The sequence below is a fragment of the Pinus tabuliformis genome, chromosome 2_1, assembly GCF_031772625.1.
Source record: "Pinus tabuliformis cultivar Carrire ecotype Pingquan chromosome 2_1, CPIR1, whole genome shotgun sequence".
NCBI classification, from domain to species: Eukaryota; Viridiplantae; Streptophyta; class Pinopsida; order Pinales; family Pinaceae; genus Pinus; species Pinus tabuliformis.
Window position 1 is genome coordinate 347,286,925 of NC_142299.1, and position 27,041 is coordinate 347,313,965.

The window sequence follows — 27,041 nt, forward strand, 5'->3', positions numbered from 1 at the left end:
TTTCATGCATAGAACAAGTCTCTTCCTAGCACCCAGCATATATAGATTTCTCAGGGTATTTGACAGCATATTGGGCTTGCAATTATGGTCTTGAAATTAACCCTCAAACAGCATTAAGGGAAAGGGCTGTTACAAACATCAGAGAATATTCAAATGCAAGTGATACAATTCCTTCTTTTTCTTTTTCTTTAAAAAAAATATGGCCCTAACACCTCTGTCTAACAGCCTTATACCAGAACAGATGTATGGTAATGCCATTCCTCAAATGATCCTAGACATAAGACAAAACATACCAATTAAAGACACTCTGTTTTTAATGGAAGTTCCCTCGGAATGTTTTTTTAATGTATCATGACTGTTCATCCCATTGCTGCAAAATCTAGCAGGCCTAGTGCAGAGCCTCACTAGACAAATCCAGACCTCAGGGCAACAAGAGATTGGCTGCCACTGTCACCTTGGCAGCCTATCTCCAATTGTTTAGTACTCTTGAGTCTTAATCATGTATGGAAGCCTTTCCCGTACTCTTGAGTCTTTGATCATGTATGACAGACTACAGTTGACTATGTATTTACTATTGCCATTGGGTACCATTTTGATATAATGGATTGGTTCATGAGCCTACTTTGATCATATGTTGTCTTCCATGTATATTATAATGTTGTGTGTTTGGAAACTTGAATGAAAATCTTTAAAATTATGTTTAAAATATTTAAAATTATGTTTTTTTATAAAAAAAATAAATATTTAATGTATTTTTTACAACGACCGAGTCATTGAAATCGAGCCGGCCGAGTCATTGCCGTTTCCGAGTCCGAGTCCGAGTCGATCCTCGGCCGAGTCCGAATCCGAGTCCGTTTTGTAAAACACTGGTTTTACCCACATTGGGTTTCTCCGGGGACATTGCTCCAAAAAAAACGGTGCCATTTGGTGTGATTGTTTATGTTTCTTTCAGTGGTTGATCTGTAATATGTTGAGCATGCACTAGTGTTTATTTTCAGTATTTACATTGTAAATAACTTGTTAAGTAACAGAACAAGTAGGTAGGAATAAATCGGATAAAATGCATGGAGGGTTTCTAACTAAGTAGACTTAGAAACTTCAACACCTCCTCTGCGCTGCCTCCTCCAGATTTGTCCTACACTCTCAGACTATGCTAATGCCCCCTCTCTCCCACCTGCAACTCACTCTCTGACTCGAATTTCTGTTGCTGAACTTCAGCCACTGAGAAAATCGATCTGCTTGAGCAACTGAGTATCTGCCCTAGTGTGTTCTCCATCTACCCATCGACTTCTTCTTATAATGTTCTATCAGAGCACCAACGGGCAAGATTAAAATATAATTGATGGCTAAGATTAACTAGAAGTCAATCCATGTCTTCTTCTAGAAGATTCTCACCATGACTTAATTAATACTCTTTAATTAACCAGATTTCCTAAGTTTAGGCTTGGGAAATCATTTTAAAATGTTAATTATTTTAATTCAGTGGTCTCTAGGTGGAATTTCCAGAAACGATTTCTGGGTTTCGAATAATACATGTATTATAGCCTCTCCACAAAATTTCGTGGCTAGAACACATCTGATGCTACAAAAATCAACACACTCAAAACAACGCCCTACATTATCGGGACAATATTTCGCACGAGTTTGGACTAATTGATATGTTCGTATGCACGTTGCAACATGTGTGTATATTCAATTTTTAAAATAGTTTATTAATATATACTATACAGAAAAGCATATACACACATATACAATATACTTATGCGCCCATACACACAATTACTTAATCATACATACATATGTATGGAAACATGGGAGCAAGAGAAAGTCAAATTTTCAAAAATTTAATATTAGGAGATGTGTTCAAACTAGAGTATTCCAATAATGTATATACATAGTAACATTAATAATACATCAAATATTTATTAGACATTACTTGAGGATGTCAATTGAGCAAGAATATACATTGCTTCTTAGGGTTAGAACATTTCATTTCAAGCTTATAGAGGGTTGTTTCTATAGTATCATGGATATGTCTTTTTGTGCCTTTCATTAATTTATAATTTTATACGAGTTACTGCAATGAAGGAGAGACTATTCCCAATGCCTCCTAGCCACTTCAAAGTAAAGGAATTCACATTTTTTCTAGCTTCTCAGCGTGACCTCTCCAAGAAGCAAATCTTTACTTCACTAACAAAGCCTCTTTACATTAACAAAAAAACATGGATCCCTATATGAATCGTGTTCTATAGCATAGAAACAGCATGCTATCCAACAAAAAGCCCAAGACAACAAAACTAAAAAATTTCATGCACTAGAAGCTATTACAACTAACAAAACAATTAATTCATCTTAAGCATCATTGGCATATCAAAGAATTTAATTGTTTAGTCGACATTTCTGTTTGAACTGTCCATTGTTCACCATATCATTGCATAAGATGAGGATGAAAATTCAAAGATTTCCCTTACCTAGCATCACGAAATCCTGTTAAAGCCAAGTATAGTGTACGGGGTATAGGTGTTGCAGAAAGAGTAACAACATCCACTGTGGTTTTAAAAGAAGCGATCTTCTCCTTTTGCTTAACTCCAAACCTCTGAAACTCATTAGTATATACATCACAATCAGTCGTTCTTCTCACAGATGCGAGTTTTATTAAAAACAACAATGTGTTGTGAAACTCCAAATTTTATGTCCATTTGAAAGAAAATTTGAATTAAAGAAAATGGTGGTGATTATCATAATTCAATGCTAAAATAATGCATGACAATCACTGCAAATTAATCTATAGAGAATAAGAAGAAAGCTTGTGGGTATTTGATAAAGACTCATACTTCCAAAGTAGAACCAAGCATTGAGGTGCTTTATTTGTGCTGTCAAGCTATTGCCAAAATATATAAAGGAGCTATCCATATAAAACAACCAATGTTTTTTGCACAGTTAGTCTCGCGATCTTGGAAAGGAGATAGAAGAAAACTTTACAGATTAAAATCAATGTTTTATTAATGTATACTATAATTGTCTAAAGAATCAGATCACCATAGCAAAAAGGATTATTCCTGGTGGCATGGTTACAAGCATTGTATATACTTTCATTCTAGAGGTACATCTAATTAAGCAATCATTTATAGAAGAAATACAAGGTATATGCATTTGGTTATGACAAGATAATTTTCTGGACTACAAAGAGTCTATCCGTATCGTATCCTTCCATGTTAGGGCATAACTAATGCAAGCATTACTCCCCATTTTTGCAATGGATAGTTTCCCATCTTCATCTTTAGCTTCACTAAATCTGCTGTTCCATATGTAACAAAGGCACTGATCAATTAACTCATTTTTCTCTTCACTAGAGTTTTGTGTACACCACCATAATGATCCGTTAGTACATGCTCAATTATCCATACATTAATACTATGGTACAAATCAATTATTAGTTTTATTGGTGTCACTCTATAACCATCAAGTTCCAGCATCTTGCAAAGTTTTGTACGGCATAGGAACATGCATTAATCATAATTAATACATAACATAACAGTTTAATTTTTATACATAACAGATTAGACTGATTGGATTTTGAGATTTTGAGATTTTCTCAATTACAAGCTTTTCTTCTCGTCTTTCATCCCCATCTCAAAGCTAAATTAAATCATAAAATCCAGCAAGGGCAATGTTATCACAAATCCAGCACCTTAGTGCAAAGCTTTTCACAAGATGCTAAGACTAGTGGAACATGGAAGTATTACCATTGTCACCTAGGCAACAACTTCCCTTGTTTTAGTGAAGGATGGATCCTACACAAAGGAGGCTTCCCTAGCAGCCTCTAGGATTCTTAAGTCAAGACACATTAGTGTCAAGAACACTTATGTAGCTATTTAATTTACCACCAATGGAAGATAATAATCAAGGTAACAACAAAGTGGTTAATGCAATTTTCACGTTTGAGTAAATGAGGATCAAGGGCAATTTAGAAGGCTCAATAAGTCAACACTTGGTACAAGAGGATCCCCAAATACTACAAAAGAAGAAAAAGCTATTGGCTGTTGCAAACTTATATAAATAGAGATAAATTACATCAGAGAACAAATGATAGCAGCAATAAATTCAACCCTTGAAACAAGTAATCATTAAGCAAAAAGGAGGGCTAAAACATTTAATTAAGCTAGGGTTTACGAAGCTAAATAAATCTTAATATAAAAGTTAAAATGCATATAACAGTCTAAAGAAACCAGACATCTAGCCCTAATAGGACTGTAAATTAAATCAGCAAGACAAAAATATGGTAACAAGACTAATTTTAAGCTAAATAGATGCACAATTACAAAGACATCAACTTATTTAGGGTTGTATACTCATGTAAAGTAGTTGCAAACCCTTAACCTAACCCTTAAACATAAAATAAGAACTGAATATTAGGTTTTATGATTGACTAAAAGGAAGAAGACTAATGCCTATTGTTACCACTCGTATTAGTAGCCTTTGCAAAGTCTGGCCAAGGTGCTAAGTTGTACGCACATAGGAGTGTTGATTTTTTGTGTAGCATCGGGAGGTATTACAGCATGCCTAAGTTGGCCTAGACGAATTATGAAGAATTAAACAAAAAATTTAATTTTGGAGGATCAAATCGGCCCAGGAAAGTCAAGTCAGCCTAGAAAAGTGAAGGGGTGTGTTCCTTGGGTTGTCACACCCATTCGATAAGTATAAATAGATGATGCAATGCCTCATTTGTTCAACAAATGAAGAGCAAGTCTGATCTGATTTTCTGAGGTCTATTTCTCTCTCTTGGACAGCTGCACATGTCGAGGATGCTTTTGACTGTCTTTAACCCAGCTGTTTGACCAAGCATTGACTGTTATGTTTGACTTAGTTAATTGTTCTGTTTGATCAAATTTTTAAGGTCGCACGTGTGGATTTGAGACCATAGGGCCAAATTTGACTGCAGACTGCAGTTTGACTAGCATTGACTTTTGACTGTCTTTACTGGTTTTGAAAATTGTTGACTTGTTGCAATTTGACCAGGTTTGACTAGTATTCTAACTTGAATATTGTCACAAATTTCAAGACATTGTTGATTTGTAAATCTTGTATAAGAAAAGTTTCTCCTAAAGAAAAGTTGTTGTGTTTTCTCCCAAAGTTGGGTTTCCCAGTGTAAAAATATTCTCTATTGTGCATGGTTGTCTTTCTATGATCTTCCCTGTTCACTGTATTTACTGTTGATATTTTATGAAGCGTAATGACTCGATGATATCAGTGGCATAAGAATACTCTGTGAAAATCATTAGAAAGTAATTATCTAGCAGAAAATTATATTTATTGTATATCTTGTAGAAAAATTCAACATGTTATCAAAGCTTTGTTGAAAGATCAAACATTGAAGTCAGCCTTAGAGACCAAGTATTCAGCAGCTTGATTGGGTTTAGATTTCTGGTAAAAAAAGCAGCAAGTCTCAGAGTTGAAGACAGGTTAGATGGTGCCATCAACTTCAAATCTTGGAAGACTAGTATACTCCTTATCTTGGAAAAGAATGAGCTTCGGGATCATGTGGAAAAAGTTATTCCAGAACCAAAGGGAGTTGAGGAGAAAGCCAAGTACAAGAAGAATGAAGCCAAGAGAATCTTGGTATATTCCATAAAGGACACCTGATTCCTCGTGTTGCTGCATTGAAGATTGCCAAGGAAGTATATGATGCTCTAGTAGGATTGTATGAGAGCAGCAACACTAGTAGGAAGTTAACCTTGAAAAATCGTCTCTTTAATGTTATTATGACTAGATCAGTTTATGTTGTCTCTCAGATCAGAGATGAGCTTATATCCATTGGAGATACCATTGATTGATTGTGTCCGAGAGGAGGTCGGATTGTTGTCCAGGAATAACTTACAGAATCTGCACGATGAAGAAACACAAGCCCTTGCAACTCATATAAGGAAAGGAAAAGGAAGAAGGAATTTTGGAAAGTTAGATAAGAAGAATACAGGTAGAAGACCTGCTCCTGTTCAGGATCAGAGGAAGAAAGATATGTCAAAGATCAAGAACTTCATTTGTCATGATTTTGGACACTGTGACTCCCAGTGTCATGAGAAGAAAAGGAAGGGAAAGCAGCATGCATCAGCAACCAATGTCAATGATGATAATGATGAGCGTCCACCTCAAAAGACATCTAAGGAATTCTTTATTTAGGAACTACTACCAATAGTAGTGATGATTGGCTTGTGGGCAGTTGTGCCTTTCCGAGCCTCTCTTACAGATCTGACAGAGAGGGAGTTAACAATTCCCTACAATCCTCAGTAGTTTTTTCCTTAATCAAGAGATAAGTACTTCATATTATTTCTGCCTTGATCATTATTGTTGTTTTTATTTTTTAATCAACCTCTTGTTCTTGTATTTTGCTTAGCTATGATTTTTCTTCCATGGCCTCCTGAATGGAGTTTTGCAGAAAGGAAGAATAGGTACATTGTGGAGACTGCCAATGCAATGATTCCTACAATAGATGGCAACATCAAGAAGTACAAAGCAAAGTTTGTGGCAAGAGGGTTTTCCCAAAAAGAGGGAGTGGACTACAAGGATAGTTTTGCTTCAATCGCCAAACTGTCAGGTTCTTAATGGCTCGAGCATAGACTTAGCAAGAGTAATCGATGTTTGAGAGGGAGAATTATACATATCATTAGTGTTAGAGAAATAGGGAGGCTACAAGATTAATAACATTTCTCCTTCTTTAATAATTGCTTGTGAATATGTTTAGCCATTTTATTATTGTTTCTTATGTTTCTTCATCAAAGAATTATTAAAAACCATGCATCATAAAGATCACAGAAAATAATAGACACGAGATATAGGATCCAAGCTAGGGCAAAACCCCTCCAAGGGGAAAACCCAGAAAATTGTTCTATTTTTATAGAATTAGATCAAATGAGAAATCCAAGACCAAAAACCAATTTTCTCCACATGCACCAAGTCGGCTCTCCATTTTGTCCATCTTCAGAAGCTCAGATAGTATGTTTTCATTCTGGTAATGTTTCCACAGGAATACAGTCCCATTAGCCCTTAAGAAGCTCGCGTCATTATCCATAAGAGATTTTTCATCTTTTAGAATTATTCCATAAAGAAACTTGCATCTCCAGCCTTAGCAGACTCGGATCTTTCTTAATAGAATCACACAAAAATCTTATGTAAATCGCCCAGCATGATTCCCAATTTATAGTTGTCTGTCTATGTGACTAGTCACTTCTTTTGGGTTGACCGACCTGATCATCAAGAGGGCCGACTTGGTCTTAAGGAGACAATTTAACTCGAAATAAAATATTTTCCTTTTCTTTTACAGATAGTCCAAATGGGACTTTGACTCATGACAAAACCTAGGGTCATGAAATCCATGCCTTGTCTACAAAAATAATAATAACAAATTTATTTTCTTCCTTTTGTATTTACAAAATATATTTTGACACAATTATGAAGACCAAACTTAGTTACATTCTCCAACAATTAGGACGTCTAGGACCATGTGATATGACCAAAAGAGCTTCTAGTTCCGAGGGCATAGGCAGTCAAGCACAGTGGTAGAAGCAGCCTTCCAAGAGGATCTCATGGGCTGAGATTGTCAGACAAGATGCTTAGAGATGAGGTCTCTAGAAGCAGTATGCCTTCTATGAGGAACCATGCCAAACAACAGAATATGCTTCATTGACAAAGGGAATAGCAGTGGCAAGAGGATTTGCTTTCGTGACAAAGGGACCAATCAAGATTACCACGGGAGGATTTATTTCAGTGTCAGAGGGAGTTTGCCTCGGAGTTTGAGATCTTGGCCTGATCCATTACTTCTTGGATTGGAGGTGTGGCAGAGATCAGATGAAATCTTCCTCAGAAAAGAGAAGTACAATGTCAAGATTTTGAAGAGATTCATTAAGATGGACTACAAGTCCATAACTACACCTATGGTGACAAATCTAAAGAAGCTGAGTGATTTCGCTTCATATTCACATTTGGTGGATCCAATGATGTACAGGCAGTTGATCAGATCATTGATGTACCCAGTTAACACTAGGCAGGATATTTGCTTTGTAGTGAACACTCTAAACCAGTATATGGTTGAGCTAAGGTAAGAGCATTGGGTTGTAATGAAGCATGGGATGAGTTACGTTATGTGGTACAATTCAATATGGTCTGAGATATGTCTCAGGTGGTGAAGTGAGGCTACAAGGATATACAGATTCAGTTTGGGCAGGGACTGTAGAGGACAAAAAGAGCACCTCAAAGGAGTTGCTTTAGCAGGAAACAAACTCCTGTCGCACTCAGTACAGTAGAATCAAAGTATATCGCATCCAGTGCCATAAGTTAGGAAGCAATGTGGCTTCAGATAATGCACCCTAGAGATAAGTGCATGAGTGGTTACATATTCTTTGAGATAATAATAATAATATAATGAAGACCATATGGAACCATGTGAAAATACCACCATACCTCCCCAATACCATGAGCATACAAGTGGAGAAACCTAGAAAATAGTGCATAGTATATCCCCTCATGCCTCAAAACATGTAATAAATATGCCAACAAGGGGAGCACTCTACTCAACAAAATGTTGCAAAGCACCACCCCCCCTTCCCCCCCCCACAAGGCTCACCTCCCCCAAGAACCGTGCTCTAAGTGGGAGTATCAAGGGAGCACACTCACAAAATTTGCAAGCACACTACATAAAAATTTGAGATGCTCCATGCCCTTTTGGGAACATGACATTCCTTAGGACGCTCTCGAAGGAAGGAAGCATGCACCCTAAACATTCCATAGATACTTCCTAGGCGCTCCCTGACCACTCCCAGGATGCTCCCTGTGTGCTCTCTAATCATGATGTTAAATTCTTAAAGGATAAAAAGGAAAGATAAAGAACATTTTCATTATCTTTCCTTTTTATCTTTTTACTTAAATTTTTAACATTACCATTTATTATTTCATGATGTTTGAGGGTAGTTCCAACCTCATCAAACTTCATGCGGAGAAAGTATAATTTCATATCCTATTCAAAATTTATTAGACTTAAGAGTTTTCAAGATTCACACGATTGATAAATTTTCATTGAATTCTATCACGTAGGTTTTAACCATGTACAATTTATTGTGGCAAATAGATTCTTAAATAAATAGAAAAGATGTAATGGCAAACACACACATAAAGACAGAGATTTTATCCTAGAAACCCAAAACCAAGAAAACCAACAAGATTTTTCAATATATATACCTTTGTATAGTGTTACAATACAACATATATATCCTATGACATCCATGAACTGCCAATACATTTACCCTAGATTAGAATCCAACCATAGTTCCTTAACCAAAACTACAAAACCATGGGCAAACCTGTGCCACAAAACCACTTTTAGCAAAACCATGTGTTTTAATCTGCCAAAAACATACAAAAAACCCTCACAAAAATTTGGGAGCACTGCCACCACCCCTATGACCACCCCCACTATGCATTGCACATTGTATAGTGTGTGGGGATAATCGTGTAAAGAATATAATAGATACCCAACATTCTACCACTTCTTGTTTTCTTTACACATAGGGGGTCCTAGGAACACATGATCCACAATCCAGGGAAAGAACATCCATTGTTTCTCTACACCAAGAGAATTTCTCAATGCTCACAGGTTTTGTTAATGAATCTGCAACATTCTTTAAAGTGTCCACTTTTTCCTACAATGCCTTCTTGTCTTCAATCATATCTCTCACGAAGTGATATTGAACACCAATATGTTTTGTCTTCGAATGATAAGCTAGGTTCTTTGCCAGGAAGATTGCACTCTAACAGTTGCAATTTATCCTTACAGCTTCTTGTACCAATACAGTACCTAAACACAATCTTTGTAACCATATTGCTTCCTTGCATCCAAAAGTGGTTGCCATGTATTCCGTTTTTGTAATTGATAGTGCCACTAAAGACTATCTTCTAATCATTAAATTGATTGTTCCTTCAATAGGTTAAATACATAACCACATATAGATCTTCTATCATCCAGATCTCTAACCTAGTCTATATCAACAAAGTTATGTATGTCCAACACTATCCGATCCTTGTTTTCCTTGCTACCACAATCCACAAACAATAGTGCCACACAAATACCTGAAAACCCACTTTCTTGCTATCCAATGCTCCTTCCTGTGAAATTTTTAGCTACCCAAAAAGTGTAATTATTTCCTATTTCTTATTCACAGTAAATTAATTCTTCTACGGGAAGTAATGAATAATAATGTAAATAACCACAAAACAAAATTATAGGAATTATACTAGAAACCAATCACACAATTTACACCATTATTTTTGGATAAAACAACAGTGGAAAAACCTCAATGTGGGGAAAACCAATTTTCAAATATGAGGGATTTTATTAATATCTTCAACAAAATTGTTATTGAGAAATTACAACTACTTTCCTAACACTGGCAAAGCTCCAACAAAAAATTTTCTTCACTTTTGAACAAATCAAATTGAAAAACTTCAATCTCTCTCTACATATCAAGTTGGCCATTTCCTACAACTCACACTCCCTTCCTACAATCGCACTTGCTAAATGGGAACTCGCACTGCCCTTCCCAACAATTCATACTGCCTCTGGAAAATCGATCTAGGAAGTTATACTACCTCTAGCAACTCGCACGGGCCACTCACACGACCTTCAGCAATTCGCACTCGCAAAAGGCAACTCGATCTGGACCTCTGGCAACTCACATTGGTGAACTGGCAAACATTCCCTACCAAACTCGGCTGACTTCTGTAGAAATAATTCGATCGTGATAAATTCCCTCTGGAACTCAAAAACTAGAAATCTATCTTATGAAGAATAACCCAGGAAATTTCACTCCTTAATCATTGTTGCGGAAACCCTATGGTGTCTTCTGAAATCACCCACTCGATTGATGTCTAATCTTGTCCATTGGTTCCCTTTATAATCTCTCATTCACAAATGAATGACCACAATTAGAAGTTCACTTGATCCAATCGATGGCTAAGATTAACTTAAAAACTTTCTACAAGCTTCTAGAGGAAAATAGATCTTATCCCAAATAATGTCAATTAATTATTCACTTTCCCTAAAAGTTAGACTTGGAAATAATTTAAACAATCATTAATTGACATAATTAAGATACTTCCCTGAGGAAAAATTACATGGGCTTGGATTTCAACAGTGATTGGCTTTCTGCTAGGGCCAAAACCTCTCCCTCTTGGAGAGGAAAACCCATGCATAAATTCTTCTTATAGAGATTCCATTGATGAATACCAAGACCAGGACCCTTGACACACTTTGCCTCTCCAAGACCAAGATATCAATCCTACTTTCCGTTGTTGTTGAGATCCTCCTCATTGTTGCACCATTGAAGCCATCAATACTGAGATCTTCATTGTTGCTTCATATCAACGTGATCCATTCACTGTGATCTCTATGCTTTCCTTGATGCACTGAGACAGTCATTACATTATGTCAATGAGCTCTTCATTGAAGTCATCATCATGATGACTGTTGCAATATATCTTTGTCATCACTGTATATTTGCTGAGACAGTGATTCTCATTACTGCCTCATGATGCCCAGACTATATTATTTCTTTATTATCAATTTGTTGAAGCATTAGAATTGCTCCTCCTTATAGACTGTAACATTGCTCCATATGCCGAGACATATAGATCCAATTCATACTGCTCACTGTGAAGTATTCTTGTTCCCTCTATACCACAGTGATCATCATCGAGACTATGGGCTATCTGCTACAGGAGTATCAACGTGATCTCTGCTTCCTCATCCGAAGTTTGTCATCTATCCGAGATAGATATGTCGAGATGCTCAGACTTCATCCTTTCTTTGTTGCTCTCTCCATACGAGGATACCTTCAATCTACAGGTATGTCGAGAGGGTGACAAGCCTTGGTCCTACTGCTCCTTAACCCATCCGAGGAGGCAGCTTGAACCCTTAGACATACCTTACCTCAATGCGGATCTGATTGTGGCTTCCTTCTTCATGACTGCGGCTCCATGCTTTGACTACAACTAAACTTCCTCAAGGCTGCGGTTTCTCTTCTTCGTGACTGTAGCTCCACGCCTTGACTACAGTTTCACCTCCTCGTGACTACGGCTCCTTACTGCAGCTTCATTACCCGAAATTTCAGAGAGGTAGAAGTGTGAAGTTCTGTCTTTTTGAGATGACCCTTCGTGGGTATTTATAGTGGTGAGCGTTCCATATATGAGCCGACGTGATCCCATGAACCGATGTGACTCTTGTTTCAAGCCGACATTAAATATATTTATATATTTAATTTACTTTTGAGCTGACATGAAGATCCTTAGATGTTTTGCTTGTAAACTTCGGTAGGCTTTCTTTTGAGGCATTGATCTTGGTCTTGGAGGGTTGTTAGACAACTTGGAAGACCTGTACATATTTACATGAACTCATAAAGAGTTTTTATACACATGACATGACTCTTTGATATTTAAATAAATCCTAAAGACATCAAGAAGAAGTCTTTTACCTAGTGACACTTCTTGCTCATGAAACCCATGCAGCAAGATTACAAAAATAATTTATTCTCTTTTATTACATCAAATACAAAGATCATGTCATTATGAAGACTGAACCTAGTTACACTTTCTTCAACACTCCCTCTTAACTAGGGAAGTATTCATAATGGTACTTGGTCATTCTCAATCTAAAGAATTTCTCATAAGAAGAATCGGATTTGCAATCCATCTGTTATAGCATCATTTCAACCAACATTGTATCCATTTAGCAAGGCCTTGACTAACAACTCTATCTCTTACTTAGATCAGAGCACACAATGTTGGCGAGACCAATGACTGATAGACATGCATCATCATTGTCTCTCTTAGGGTCATACCCACCCGGGTGTTCTCCGAGTATGCCCTACTAGGACTATTCTCATCTTGGGTTCCCAGCCCTCAAGAATATCGGTCCTCTTGCCCACTCTTGTCTTGGATGCCCTACCACATCCTCAAAGAGTGTCAGATGCCAGATGATTACACAATCCTCCATTCTTTCTTCCAAACTGAAGACAAGAATGTCGTGTCTAACTCTCCCTCTTAACTAGGGACGAGTTCCAAGTTTCTCTTTACTCATAAACTTGCTTGAGTTCCTTTGCTCATAGGAACTTCCCAGAGCTCCCTCTTACCCAAAGACTTGATCATCAGTGCTTTATAGGGTCTTCTAGTTGACTGATGATTCAAGACTTCGATGTCATCAATTTCTTCACATGTAGGGTCAGCCATTCATTACTTTCCTTCATCATGTCATTCCTTCTTTTCCGAAAAGTCTCCTCCTTGGCTTTACATCTGGGGCTTCCTTCATAAGCTCATTTGTCTTCACTTTTCTTGAACAGTGATTGCTCTGGATCAATGTTGCAGGAAGCGTCCCCCCTGGTTCCAAGGCCCGAAGCGCGTCCCATGCGGATGCGTCCAGGAAGCGTACCCGGAAGCGCGCTTCCAAAATTCAGAAGCGCGCTTCCGCCTGTTTTGGACGCTTCCTGGAAATTTCGGAAGCTTTCCTCCAAAGCGTGCTTCAGCAGTACTAAGCATGGCACTTCAGAGGGCGAAGCGTACGATTCCAGAAAAGCGTTTAGAAAATAGTTTTTTTTTCAATTTTTTTTTTAAATTTAGGTGAGTTTGCTTGTTGGGGGTGGGTCCACCTTAGGTTAGGGTGAGGAATGAAGGCAAAAAAAATATAAAAGAAAATATAAATATAGCAGATGCTCCCTCATGGTAATGTTAAATTCTTAGAGTAAAAGTGACATTCTCCTTTATTTTTCATTTTCATCCTTTTACTTAAATTTTTAACATTAACATGAAATGACTCAAGATGTTTGAGAGTGGTTCCAGCCTCATTGGACTTCATATGGAGAAAATAGAATTTCATATCCTATTCAAAATTCAGCAGACTTAACAGTTTTCAGGAATTCAGGATCAATGGGATTGTGGTATTTCATTAGATTATATCAAGTATGAAGGTATGCGATTAGCATTTAATCAAGAGCACCAAGCCCTATATGTACCATAGTGTTGGTGGTGTTAATTGTTGAACTCCTTTGTCACGCGGCATGCCCTTACCAAAAAATTACCTTTCAATCAAGTCAAAATCATCGATCAAGCATGTTAAGCTTTTTCTACCATATTTTAAGTCTTAAATTAGGTAGTTTGATCCAAATTGGGCAATGTTGACTAATATCCCTAGACAATCGAGGTAGAGGCAAAGGTTAGACAAGAGGAGAAGAATCTAGATTCTATATGGTTGATGCTCGAATAATTAATCATCAATGTACAATGGATATTATATCTATCTTGATTTATGCAAAAATATGCATGTTTTCATGTCTTTTACAACTAATTTGGTATTTGGAATGTTTGTTTTGAGTATAAATGCAAAAAAAAAAATATATATATATATATATAGCAGAAGCTTCGCTTCCTAGATTTTTGGAAAATGACGCTTCCACGTCCCCACTTCCAAAAAACGTCCCCGCTTCTTCCCTGCTTCGTGCAACATTGCTCTCGATCACAAGGTACATAGTTGTGACATCCTTCACAACTCTCCTTTCCTTGATCCTGCACACATACCTAGACTTTTCCAAGAGGTCAGACACCAAAAACAAATCACATATTACCTTTTGGTGATGGCCTTCTTCTAGTGACATCTTCTTGTAGGTATCAATCATCCTGCATACATGTTGAAACATCTCCCAATGATATCTATTGTCAAGGGTCCTCATATTTTCAGACTTCCATCAGAGTCTTCACATCATTCTGGGAGGTTTCCTAGTCAAGTCTTCCTGATCCTCTGGATGTTGATTGCCTTCATCATGGTTGCATGTTTCATGATCTCTTTCATCCTCATGTCTTTCATTTCCAGGAGCTCTCAGAGTTCTTCAATTGTACTCAACTACCTCATACTTCATATGAGGACATATTATGTTTGATTTCATCTAGTTGGACTTATGTCTTTCTGCATCCTTTCAGAGGAGGATATCCTTTCCCTTTTGATCATGCTCAATCCATTTTATCTGCAACCATATACCATGACATTACAATATCAAATGCAAATACAAATACAATCATACATACCTTATTTTTTGTCAGGCCAGGCAGTAACTCCACCAAATTAATTCATATGTTATTCCTTCAGGTTGGTCTTTATTATATACATGAGGGAGAGATTGTTCACTTCATCTCCCGATGACCGTTCAAATTTCTTATTATTTATTTACATCAATTACATTTATTCACCCAATCCTAATGATTAGGTGTCAACATTCCCCCCCTTAATCTGAAGGGATGTTGGTGAGTCCAAGCATCATTCTGAATCATTCAAGCTTTTCTCTTCCAAGTGCTTTGGTGAAGATGTCTGCAATTTGCTCATTAGTGGAACAATGATGAAGATGGATTGTTTTGGCCTCAACATGATGTCGAATCAGATGATATTTAGTATTGATGTGCTTCGTTCGATCATGGAACTTTGGGTTCTTGGCCAACTTTATTGCAGAGGTATTGTCAATCATGAGTGGAGTTGATTGTACTTGTTTACCTGCAAATCTTCAAGAATTTTCTTGAGCCACACAATTTCTTTTGTTGCCTCAGTTGCTGCCACGTATTCTACTTCTGTTGTGGAATCTGTTGGAACTGATTGTTTGCGTGATCTCCAGGAGACAGCTCCTAATCCAAAACTCATAGCATATCCTGAAGTAGATACCCCAATTTCTTTGTCTCCATCAAAGTCTGAATCAGAGTATCCAATCAAGCTAAAGTTGTCCACCTGTGTATACTTGATTCCAAAGTCTTGAGTTCCCTTCAAGTATCTTAGAACTCTTTTTGCAGCAGACCAATGTCCCACACAAGGCTTTTGCATAAACCTGGAGAGGATTCCAACAGCAAACGAAATGTCTAGTCTAGTAGTAGTTAGGTAGTTGAGACTTCCTACAAGTTGTCTATACTTTGTTGCATCCTCAAATTCTTTTCTTTCAATAGATGTGAGCTTTAAGTTTTGTTCCATTGGAGCAGTAAGAGGATTGCATTCTGTCATGCCAAACTTGTTCAACAGATCTCCAATGTACTTCTTTTGAGAAAGAAATATGGACTTCAGATGTTGAGTTACTTCAATACCAAGATAGTAATGAACATAGCCCAATCAGTCATTTCAAAACTTTTCCCCAATTCCTTCTTTATGGATGCAATGTAGCTTTCATTGTTCTCTGTCATCAAAAGATCATCTACATATACCACAAGATATACAACTGTTTTGCCAACTTTCTTGACAAATAAAGTTGCATCATCAAGATCATAATGTTTGAAATTGAGTTTCAGAAGATGCTCAGTTAGTTTTTCATACCAGGCTCGTGGTGCTTGTTTGAGGCCATACAAGGATTTCACAAGTTTGCATACTTTATGTTCATGTCCTTTCACAGCAAATCCTTCAGGCTGGGACATAAAAACACTCTCTTTTAGATCTCCATTCAAGAAAGCAGTTTTTGCATCCATTTGATGGACTTTCCAACCGTTCTGAGCTGCTAGGGCAAAGAGTGTCCGGATGGTAGCCCATTTTGCTGTGGGGGCAAAAGTCTCCTCATAATTGAACCCTTCCTTCTATGCAAAACTTTTTGCCACAAGCCTGACTTTGTGCTTGTCAAGTGAGCCATCAGCCTTTACTTGTTCTTGTAGACCCACTTGCAGCCAATTGGTTTGGTTCCTAGTGCCATTCTTTATGAGGGCATCATACTCCTTTTGCATCACTTCTTTCCATTCATCATGAGAAGCAGCTTCTTTGAAGGAAGTTGGTTCAAAATCTGTAGACAAATTCAATTCACAATCATAAGAAACATCCATATCAACAAGTGAATTAGAGTCATCTACATCACCTCCATTTTGCTGGTTTGAATTTCTAGTTCCTGTCTTTCCAACCTCATTAGGGTGAACACTTTCAAGTGTCTTTGTCAGCCACTTTGGGGGACCTTTCTCAGATGGTCCAGGCTACTCCGTTGATTGAATTGGGACTGAATCAAAATTGAGTCTCCCAATTCTATCAATCACATCACTTAAAGCATCATCCGTTGTTGGAGTTTCATGCGGGGGAGAGTGTTCTTCAGAAGAAGATTCCACATGTTGATCTAATATAGGAATCCCCCCTTCAATATGTGGAATCTGATTATCAAATTTTTGAAATGATTTTGCATTTGCGAATCTATCCAAGCGATCAAGTTGCCGCTCAACAACATTTTCAGTTTTGGATGATTCAAGAAAGATTACATCTCTAGATACAACAAAAATTTTATTGACTTCATCATAGAGACGGTATGCTTTGGAGGTGTTTGAATACCCCAAGAAGATACACTTACGGCTTCTTGCACCAAGTTTGTTTCTATGTACCTTTGGTATCAAGGCATAACAGGTGGAACCAAAGACCCTGAGATGCTTTACCGAAGGAATGTGCCCATACCACATTTCATATGGAGTCTTGTTTCTAATAGCATTAGATGGACACCTATTCTTTATATATGCAGCACATAGAACATAATCAGCCCAAAACATTATTTTTACATTTTTGAAGAAGAGCATGGAGCATACCATATTTAAGATTGTCCTATTCATTCTTTCAGCTACACCATTCTGTTAAGGATTATAAGGCACAGTTGTTTGATATTTGATCCCATGTTGGCGAAGATAGTTTTCAAATTCATTTGATGTGTATTCTTTTCCATTATTAGTGCGAATAGACCCAATATGAAATTGTGCATCATTTTCAATCCATTTATGAAAGTTATTGAATGTTTGAAAAGCATCAAATTTTTTCTTCAATAAATAAACCCAACACATTCTAGTGTAGTCATCAATAAATGTCATCATATATTTATTTCCATTTGCAAAAGGAACAGGGATTGGACCACATAAATCTGAATGAATGAGTTCAAGTTTTCTATGTGCTCTTGAATGTGAATCATGAAAAGATTGTTTGCTATGCTTTCCTAGAATGCAAGCATCACATTGCTTAAATTTCCTAGGAATTGTAGGCAAACCAGCAACAGCATTTTTCTTCAGCAAGTGGAGGCTGTCATAGTTCAAATGTCCAAATCAAGCATGCCATAATAAACTTGATGGAAGTGTACCTTCTTGATAATGAGGATTGTATGAAAAATGTTGTGCACGCGTAGAGGTACCTTGCAGCTTGAGAAGCCTTTCTTCTTCTATTCCCCTCATGACGAGTGGTCAAATGCTTTTCTCACTTCAAGCTTGCCATCAAACATATGAATGGAGTGACCATGTTGGCGGATGTGGACCAAGGACAGCAAGTTTCTCTTCAGCTGTGGGAGATATAGAACACGATGCAGAAGAAAGTCTGGAAGACCAGGCAATTTGCGCCTGATTGTGCCAAGCCCTGATGGCTTGATTTTTGATTCGTCTGCAAAGTATACTACTCCATCAACATTGTCAGTAAATTCTTCAAAAAAACATTTTCTATGAGTCATGTGGCAAGTTGCTCCTGAATCAAGCAACCAATCATTTTTCCAAAAAGCAAGTGAAGCATGAAATAAATCTTCATTTACTCCAATATTACAGTGTGCCACAACATAATGAGCGGATTCGGGTGCTTTACCTTTGTTTGTGTCATTAGTTTTACCTTTGGGTTGATTTCTTTGCTGCTCAATTTTGTCCCAAGTTATTTTGCATGTAGAGGCATCATGTGATCCATTTCTTTTGCAGCGAATGCAATGCAAATCTGACTTTTCTCCTTGAGAGTGTCTGCCCCCCTGCCTCTAAAATATCTTCCTCTTCCTCTTTGACCACCTCTTCCTCTAGAAGAATCTTGAGCAGGATTCTTTTCTTTATGAGCAAGGCGCACAGCCTCTTCATAAGATTCAGGGGCTGTCTTCTTTCCAAAAGCTTTCTCTTTCAGCAATTGTTTTCACAAGAGAGTCAAAGGTAATATCTTTGAGATTTCCATTTGCTTGCAATGATTCAAGATAATTAGAGTAAGTAGGATAAAGTGCCTTGAGAAAAGCGATAAGAGGAATATCCAATTCAACCTTAGTGGCTTTGATATCATGCATTATAGATTTTACTTCGGATGCAAGAGCAAGAAGATCATTATTTTGCAATTCAAGAGTGAAGAGTTTAATCATGAGTTGAACAACTTCAAGTGCAAAATGTGAGTCATAGAGTTATTTCAGCTTTTATAAGGCTTCGAAAGCAATTGAAAATGGCGAAATATGGCGACTCGCCTCTTCACTTACAGATGCTGCAATTAATGCATAGGCTTTGCTGTTCTTATTTTCCCAAATGGCGAACTCTTTTTCAGAGGTAGGTTGTTCTGGTTCTTTGTCTCTGTCTCCAACACATACTCCTTTCCACAACTCATTGAAAATGAGGGTATGTTGTATCTTCCTGGACCACTCAAGATAGTTCTCCTTTCCACTGAGAACTACTCCCACAATAGATATGATTGAATGCATCATATAATCTAATCTGCCCTCAAAATAATTTCAATGGCTGCAATAAAAAACTTGATATCTTTGTAATAAAACTGATTGGATATGTCTTCATTAACATTGGCTTTGTAATAAGATGTAAGCTCTTAAATATACCCTCAACATATATCTGGGATATTTAATTTGATACCACATAATACATGGTCATTACAAAAAGGAATGCCATTATTTATGTGTCATTGCATTACATAATATGCCACATCCTTTCCTTTTTTTAAAAACCATTACACCCCATGTTCATTATATACCATATCCTTAAAAACCAACACACTTATCATGACATCACTGATGAATTACGGCATTTTTTTTTAATTGCACATTATACCACTCCATGTAATATGGGCATAAAAAATTTCAAGCGAATATGCCCTAGCCTTTTTAACCAGGGAGCGCACCATTCAAATACATGTGCTCACCAAACAATCAACACTGTTTTTTTTTTAAATTATGGCAGCATGGAAAATCACACAGTAAAATGGAATCACGGTCTGCACGGAAATTGTTCCAAGCACAGCGGCACATACCACCATTCAATATCACAGTCAGCGCTTCTCTAAAAGCACAGCGGCACATCCCACCATTCAATATCTTTCAGCAACTTCCTTGATTGAACAGTTCTTCAATCCCTTGATCAGATTCATTCTTCACATCATTGAACCACCATCTCATGAGATCAAAGAGTTGGAATTTCTGCTAAAACATTTTTTGCCTTTTGGGACTCGGAGATCCTCTGCTGAAATCTCTATCACAGATCCTTTAGTATATCCCCATTTGGCAAATGTTTCCTTTGACCAGGATGAACTCTTCCTCTCCTGCAATGTGCTACGAGATTCCCAAGAGCTATGTTCTTCATGATTTCATACAAGCTCTTACTTCCATGATGCCATGATGCATCTTCTTACTATGTGCATATCTGCAAGGACTTCTAATAGGATCTCCTTTTGAGAGGGATACTATCTCATTCATAATGGAGATCTATTACTCCCTCTTTCCCTGATCCTTTCTTCAACTTCCTCCATCCTTCCGGCGATATGAGTTCTTCTTCCATAGTACTATTTTGTCTTATCAACCTTACCTTTACTTATCTGCACTTATATGTGACTCATCATTTTGCCTTTCTCTATCTGACATAGAGACCATAGGTTGTTGATTAAGGTAACCCTCTTTGTTCATGGACATTTGTTACCTTGCTTATCAATATCTATATCAATGATGATTATTTTCTCACCATTTTTCCTAGATCTCGTAACTGAGAGATCTCATGAAGATATTTCTTCATTCTTTGGCACCTTCTGTACTTCATTTCAGAGAGTATATCCTCCAGCATTTCATGTAACCTTCTTATGTCTCCTTTCTTACTTTATAGAACCTTGAGAGTTCTCATGTCTTCAATGGAGACCCTGATATACTGACTTCACTACTTCATAAGGATTTTTGTCAATCCTGTTGCAAGACCTTTTGATGACCTATCTAACCCATAGATCTTCTTGCAATGATGAAGTCATTAAACCAAACTTGATTATAAAATAAAAGATACTTACTCGATACGTGAAGATGAGATCTTCACCTTGATTAAGGTAGATGCATTGATGCTTCGATAGGATCCTTGTTGAAGCTTATCTTCAAATCTTCAAAAATGATTGACCTGAATAGCTTATCCTTGCAGCATCGACTAGAGGTTGCTCACCATGATGTAATTGGATAGTGCAGCATCTGATTTGAGTACTTTCCATATGCTCTTGAATCAATTTGAAAGGTATTTAGACTGAGATAGTAACTATCACTAAGATGCTGAAGGTGTAGCTGTGAGATCTAAAAATTGTTGTTATTCAACAACCCTTACTGTTGTAGATTTGATGATATAGACTGCTTCTTGAATCTAGGTCTTGTCCTTTGATTGTAGATCCTTCAGCTAGATTGATGCCTTGACCTCTGAATGTCTCTTTTCTGCCCCTTTCCTTGACTGTTGAACCAAACCCTCTGATACCATGTTGAAGAATCTAGGGCAAGCACAATTAGGTTGATTCTTCTTATACATGATAACAATTTGTGAAGTGTTTATGCATTTTTATCTTAGCTTGATGTTACTTCATTATTAACATATGTGAGTTAGCTTCATCAAACTGCTATCAAAACAAAAGAGACAAGAACACAAGTGATTGGCTTTCTGCCAGGGCCAAAACCTCTCCCTCTTGGAGAGGAAAACCCATGCATAAATTCTTCTTATAGAGATTCCATTGATGAATACCAAGACTAGGACCCTTGACACACTTTGCCTCTCCAAGACCAAGATATCAATCCTACTTTTTGTTTCTACTGAGTTAATCCTCATTGCTGCACCATTGAAGCCATCAATACTGAGATCTTCACTGTTGCTTCGTATCAACGTGATCCATTCACTATGATCTTTATGCTTTCCTTGATGCACTGAGACAACCATTACATTATGTGAATGAGCTCTTCATTGAAGTCATCATCATGATGATTGTTGCAATATATCTTTGTCATCACTGTATATTGGCTAAGACAGTGATTCTCATTACTGCCTCATGATGCCCAGACTATATTATTTCTTTATTATCAGTTTGTTGAAGCATTTGAACTGCTCCTCCTTATAGACTGTAACACTGCTCCATATGCGGAGACATATAGATCCAAGTCATACTGCTCACTGTGAATAATCCTTGTTCCCTCTATACCACAGTGATCATCATCGAGACTATGGGCTATCTGCTACAAGAGTATCAACGTGATCTCTGCTTCCTCATCCGAAGTTTGTCATCTATTTGAGATAGATATACTGAGATGCTCAAACTTCATCCTTTCTTTGTTGCTCTCTCCATACGAGGATACCTTCAATCTACAAGTATGTTGAGAGGGTAACAAGCCTTGGTCCTACTGCGCCTTAACCCATTCGAGTAGGCAGCGTGAACCCTTAGACATACTTTACCTCACTGTGGATACGATTGTGGCTTCCTTGTTCATGACTGCAACTTCCTTCTTCATGACTGTGGCTCCATGCGTTGACTGCAGCTACACCTCCTCAAGATTCTGGTTACACCTCCTCAAGACTGCGACTCCTCTTCTTCGTGACTGCAGCTCCATGCCTTGACTGCAGCTTCACCTCCTCATGACTATGGCTCCTTACTGCGGCTTCATTACTCAAAATTTCAAAGAGTTAGAAGTGCGATGTAAAAACCAATCCAACACAGAACTAAAACCTGAAATACAAACACAGAACTATAACCTGAAATACGGAAGCCTGAACATTAAATCGGTACATACCTCAACCGCTGCTGATCCTGCTTCTGTCTGGTGAATCTGCTGCGCTGTGGTTAATTTGATTCAATTTTCGCGAGGCCAATACCTCCCAACCGGACTGAGCAAACCTAGCTGCTCAATCCAGAAAGCTCTCCACCGAGGCTCTCTGTCCCTCCGTGCCCAGAACCCCAGACCACTTAAAGCTCTTCAATTGGTAAATCCCTTCTCTCGGCTTCCTGCTGATGAATTAATCCTTCTCGTTCTCTCCTGCCCTTCTCTGGTTTTTTCCCCCTTCTCCCGGTTCAGACCTCTGCTATTTATTTACCGGCTTGGCGGTGGCCGCCCTCCCACTTGCAGCCACCGCCTTCCACGCATTGAAGGCGCTCAGATCTTTTTCACTGTCCTCTGCGCTCTGTAATAAGTATTTAGCTGGTTCGACCGACTTTATTAATGGCTGGGATATGTATAGATTCTTTTAGGGCAGCTGATATTTACGATTATAACATTTCCAGCATACGTTATAAGTTTTATAACTGATACCTTTATAACTTACATTATAATGTTATAAAGTTTAATGACACATTGTATAACGTTTATATTATAAATGCTATAAAGTTTTAAGATATATATATTATAACATTTAAATTATATATGATATAAAGTTAAGTAATATATCTTATAACATTTCTTTATATATGTTATATAAGTTTAATGATATGTTTTATAAATTCATATTATAAAGTCTAACCATATACTTTATAAAATTTAATACATATATATATATATATATATATATATATATATATATATATAAAGTTTTAAAGTCTAAAATTTTATTAATGGGTTGTTACATGCAAAATTTTGTCTTTTTTGAGTTGACCCTTCGTGGGTATTTATAGTGGTGAGCGTTCCATATATGAGCTGACGTGATCCCATGAACTGACGTGACTCTTGTTTCAAGCCGACATTAAATATATTTAATTTACTTTTGAGCCAACATGAAGATCCTTAGATGTTTTGCTTGTAAACTTCAGCATGCTTGCTTTTGAGGCATTGATCTTGGTCTTGGAGGGTTGTTAGACAACTTGGAAGACCTGTACATATTTACATGAACTCATAAAGAGTTTTTATACACATGACATGACTCTTTGATAGCTAAATAAATCCTAAAGACATCAAGAAGAAGTCTGTTACCCAGTGACACTTATTGCTCATGAAACCCATGCAGCAAGATTACAAAAATAATTTATTATCTTTTATTACATCAAATACAAAGATCACGTCATTATGAAGACCGAACCTAGTTACACTTTCTTCAACATCTTGTATTATGTAAAAGAAATTTATTTGTGTCATAAAAGAACCTCCAAGACAAGTCAACCTAGCTGCGACAAGTCAACCTACATGAAAGATCAAGTTGGCCTCATGGAGGCAATTCGTACCCCTGGAAAGCCTATATATAAGAGGCATTCGACCTTACTTGATCGACACACACAACACATACGAGGAAGAAAGAAAAGAAGTTTGATCTTAAAAGAAGAAGTCCTAAGGCAAGCAAAGTTCAAGAAGGAAGCTAGAGCCAAATTTTTGGGGGTCTCTCTCTCTCTCTTATGTGCAACGAAATTCTGAAGCTACTAGGTCAAGGTTGTTGGAGAAGTTGTTAGGGTCGAAATTGTCAGAGAAGAATGTTGGGGTCGAAGTTTCTGGAAAAGTTGTTGGGGTCGAAGTTGCTGGAAAAGTTGATGGGGTCAAAGTTGTTGAAAAAGTTGTTGGGTTTGAAGTTGCTAGAAAAGTTGTCGGGGTTGAAGTTGCTAGAAAAGTTGTTGGGGTCGAAGTTGCTAGAGATGTCGTTGGAAGGTCGAAGGTGGTTGTTGTAAGTTGTGTAAGGAAAGCTCATCAAGAATAACGGTTTAATTGGTCTTGGAGGGGTCTTTGTCAAGGGTCATAGGTCTTGGAATTTGTCATCTAAACATTCTATAAGAAGAGGAATTCTTGTGGGTTTTCCTCTCAAAAGGAGAGGCTTTGGCCCTAGCTAGCAGCCTACATTTTGTGTCCTCTTGTCTCATTGATCTTCATTGTTCGATAGTTGTTGATGATAGAAAACACAATAATAATCAAGTGAAAGGAGAAGTTAACAACAAGAATGTCAAGTTAAGTAAAAGAACATCACAAGCAGTTATCAAAGTAAGAGAAATCACCTAATCTAGTTGCCCCTAGATTTATCAACAAGGTATCAGAGCTAAGGTGACAACAACAAGAAGAAGAGGTAGCTTGAAGATCATACTTTTGAAGAAGGATACATAAGGGCCAAGCATAAGAGGAGCATCAAGTCAAATTATCAAAGAAAGCTAAGAAGCATCAAGGAGGACTATTCATCTCATCACAAGGATCATACCATCTAGAAGCAACAACACTTTGAAGAATAAGAAGACATCAAAGACCCCACCTCATTCAAAGAAAGACTCTACACTTGAAGCATTCTTGGGAAGCTCACACATTTTACAAATCATCATCCAAAAGAGCACCTCATTATCAAAAGAATCAAGGCCATCTCCCTCAGATTGAAGAAAGAATCTCATCTCTAAAGAAGGGCATCTCCATTGAAGAAGAAACATTATCTATTGAAGGAAGAAATCATCATCAAGAAGGCATCTTCAATAATCAGCATTATCAAGAAGACATCAAGTTGAATACAACATCATCAAAAAGCATCTTCACTTGACAAGTAAGTATCGTTATATTTATGTCTGAATATACTATCAACATGACTTCATTCTACAAGGAAAGCAACAAACTGGTTGGTTCATCAAATTTCCTTGCATGGAAGAAGAGGATAGATTTGATCCTCATAGAGGATGAAGTTATTGAATATATTAAGGATTCAATCTCCAAACCATCTCAAGGGCAATCTTAAGCACTATCAAAGTACATGAAAGGGGAAATAAGGGATCAAATAATCCTCATAGAATCAATCAAGGATTCACTCATCCCTTATGTAGCAAAGATGGAGACATCGAAAAAAATATATGAAAAGTTGGTAAAATTGTTTTTCGTAAGAACTGCAAGAGAAGTTATATCATTGAGAACTGAATTATACAAGATGAAGGTATCAAAGGAAGAAGGGGTAGCCTCATACCTTATGAGGGTATCTCAAATAAGAGATCATCTACAATAGCTAAGGGAAATAATGTTCGATAAAGAAATGACCACCTTTGTGTTTAATGCACTACCTAATGAATGGGGCAACTTCTTATCAAGTATCTCTGGAAAGAAAGAAGCCACTCCATTCAGTGAACTTTGGTCATTATGTAAGGTTGAACAAACTAGGTTGAAGGCAAAGAGTGATGTTGGATCAAGTGAACAAACTCAAGCATATGCAGCTATGGCTTGAAAGAAAGGGAAGTTTGATCCCCGGAAAAAGAAGAAGCTTGACATGTCAAAAATCCAATGCTATGAATGTAATGAATATGGGCACTTTAAGAGGAATTTTTCTAAACACAAGAAGGACAACAAGAAGAGACAGGAAAGAAAAGAAACCCATGTTATCGAAGAAGTGGAAGAATCAGAAAAAAAAAAAAAAAAAAAAAAAAAAAAAAAAAAATCAAAGGAGGAGGAAGTGAAAGATCTCTATTATGACTGAGATAACCTCCTTCACTTAGATATTTTTAGTTATAAAAGATGGTAATCATGATAGAAAGCATCACAAGTATGATAGGATGCATTATAAGATTGAGATGACATCATCATAAAAGCATGGAAGGATAGCTGAAAAAGAAAGTCTCCATGGTTGTAGCAGTCATCATAATAGAAAGGAAGTAACTCATGGCATCTCCATTGGAAGCATAGAAGGACAACCGAAGTAGTAGGCTATCTAGTTGGAGAAAGTCATCTAGCAAGATAGACAGTTCATTAGACATCATCATCACTAAGGAGCATTTGTAGAATAAGGATCATCAAGATCCTTCATTGGAATCCTTGCTAGAAGGGTTCATCATTCTTTGAAGAAGCAGGTGTCACACAAATAGTCTGCATTCCACATAGTGTGGGATCCACAGTTTAGAAGGATGATGGTATGATGACAAATGTGCAGCATGTCAAGTTGGTTGAAGTATTTTTTTATCTTCAAGCAAGGAAAGGAAGCTACTCGAAGGAAGTCTAGATGACTACAAGAAGGAACAGGTATGTATGTATATATTTATTAATAGAGAGATAAAGTCATGTCATCATATGGTTGCAGAAAGAATGGTTAAATGC

At 37.3% G+C, this 27,041-nt stretch overlaps 1 protein-coding gene across 1 annotated transcript in view; it reads right to left on the bottom strand.

Annotated features, from left to right (window-relative positions):
- Positions 1 to 27,041, bottom strand: part of LOC149200281 (putative ATP-dependent helicase At3g02060, chloroplastic) — a 204,424-nt gene that overhangs the window by 5,647 nt on the left and 171,736 nt on the right. Inside the window, exon 5 of the mRNA XM_089400897.1 lies at positions 2,472 to 2,596. Within this exon, the coding sequence (XP_089257023.1) occupies positions 2,472 to 2,596 (125 nt within the window). The remainder of the gene's footprint in view (positions 1 to 2,471; positions 2,597 to 27,041) is intronic.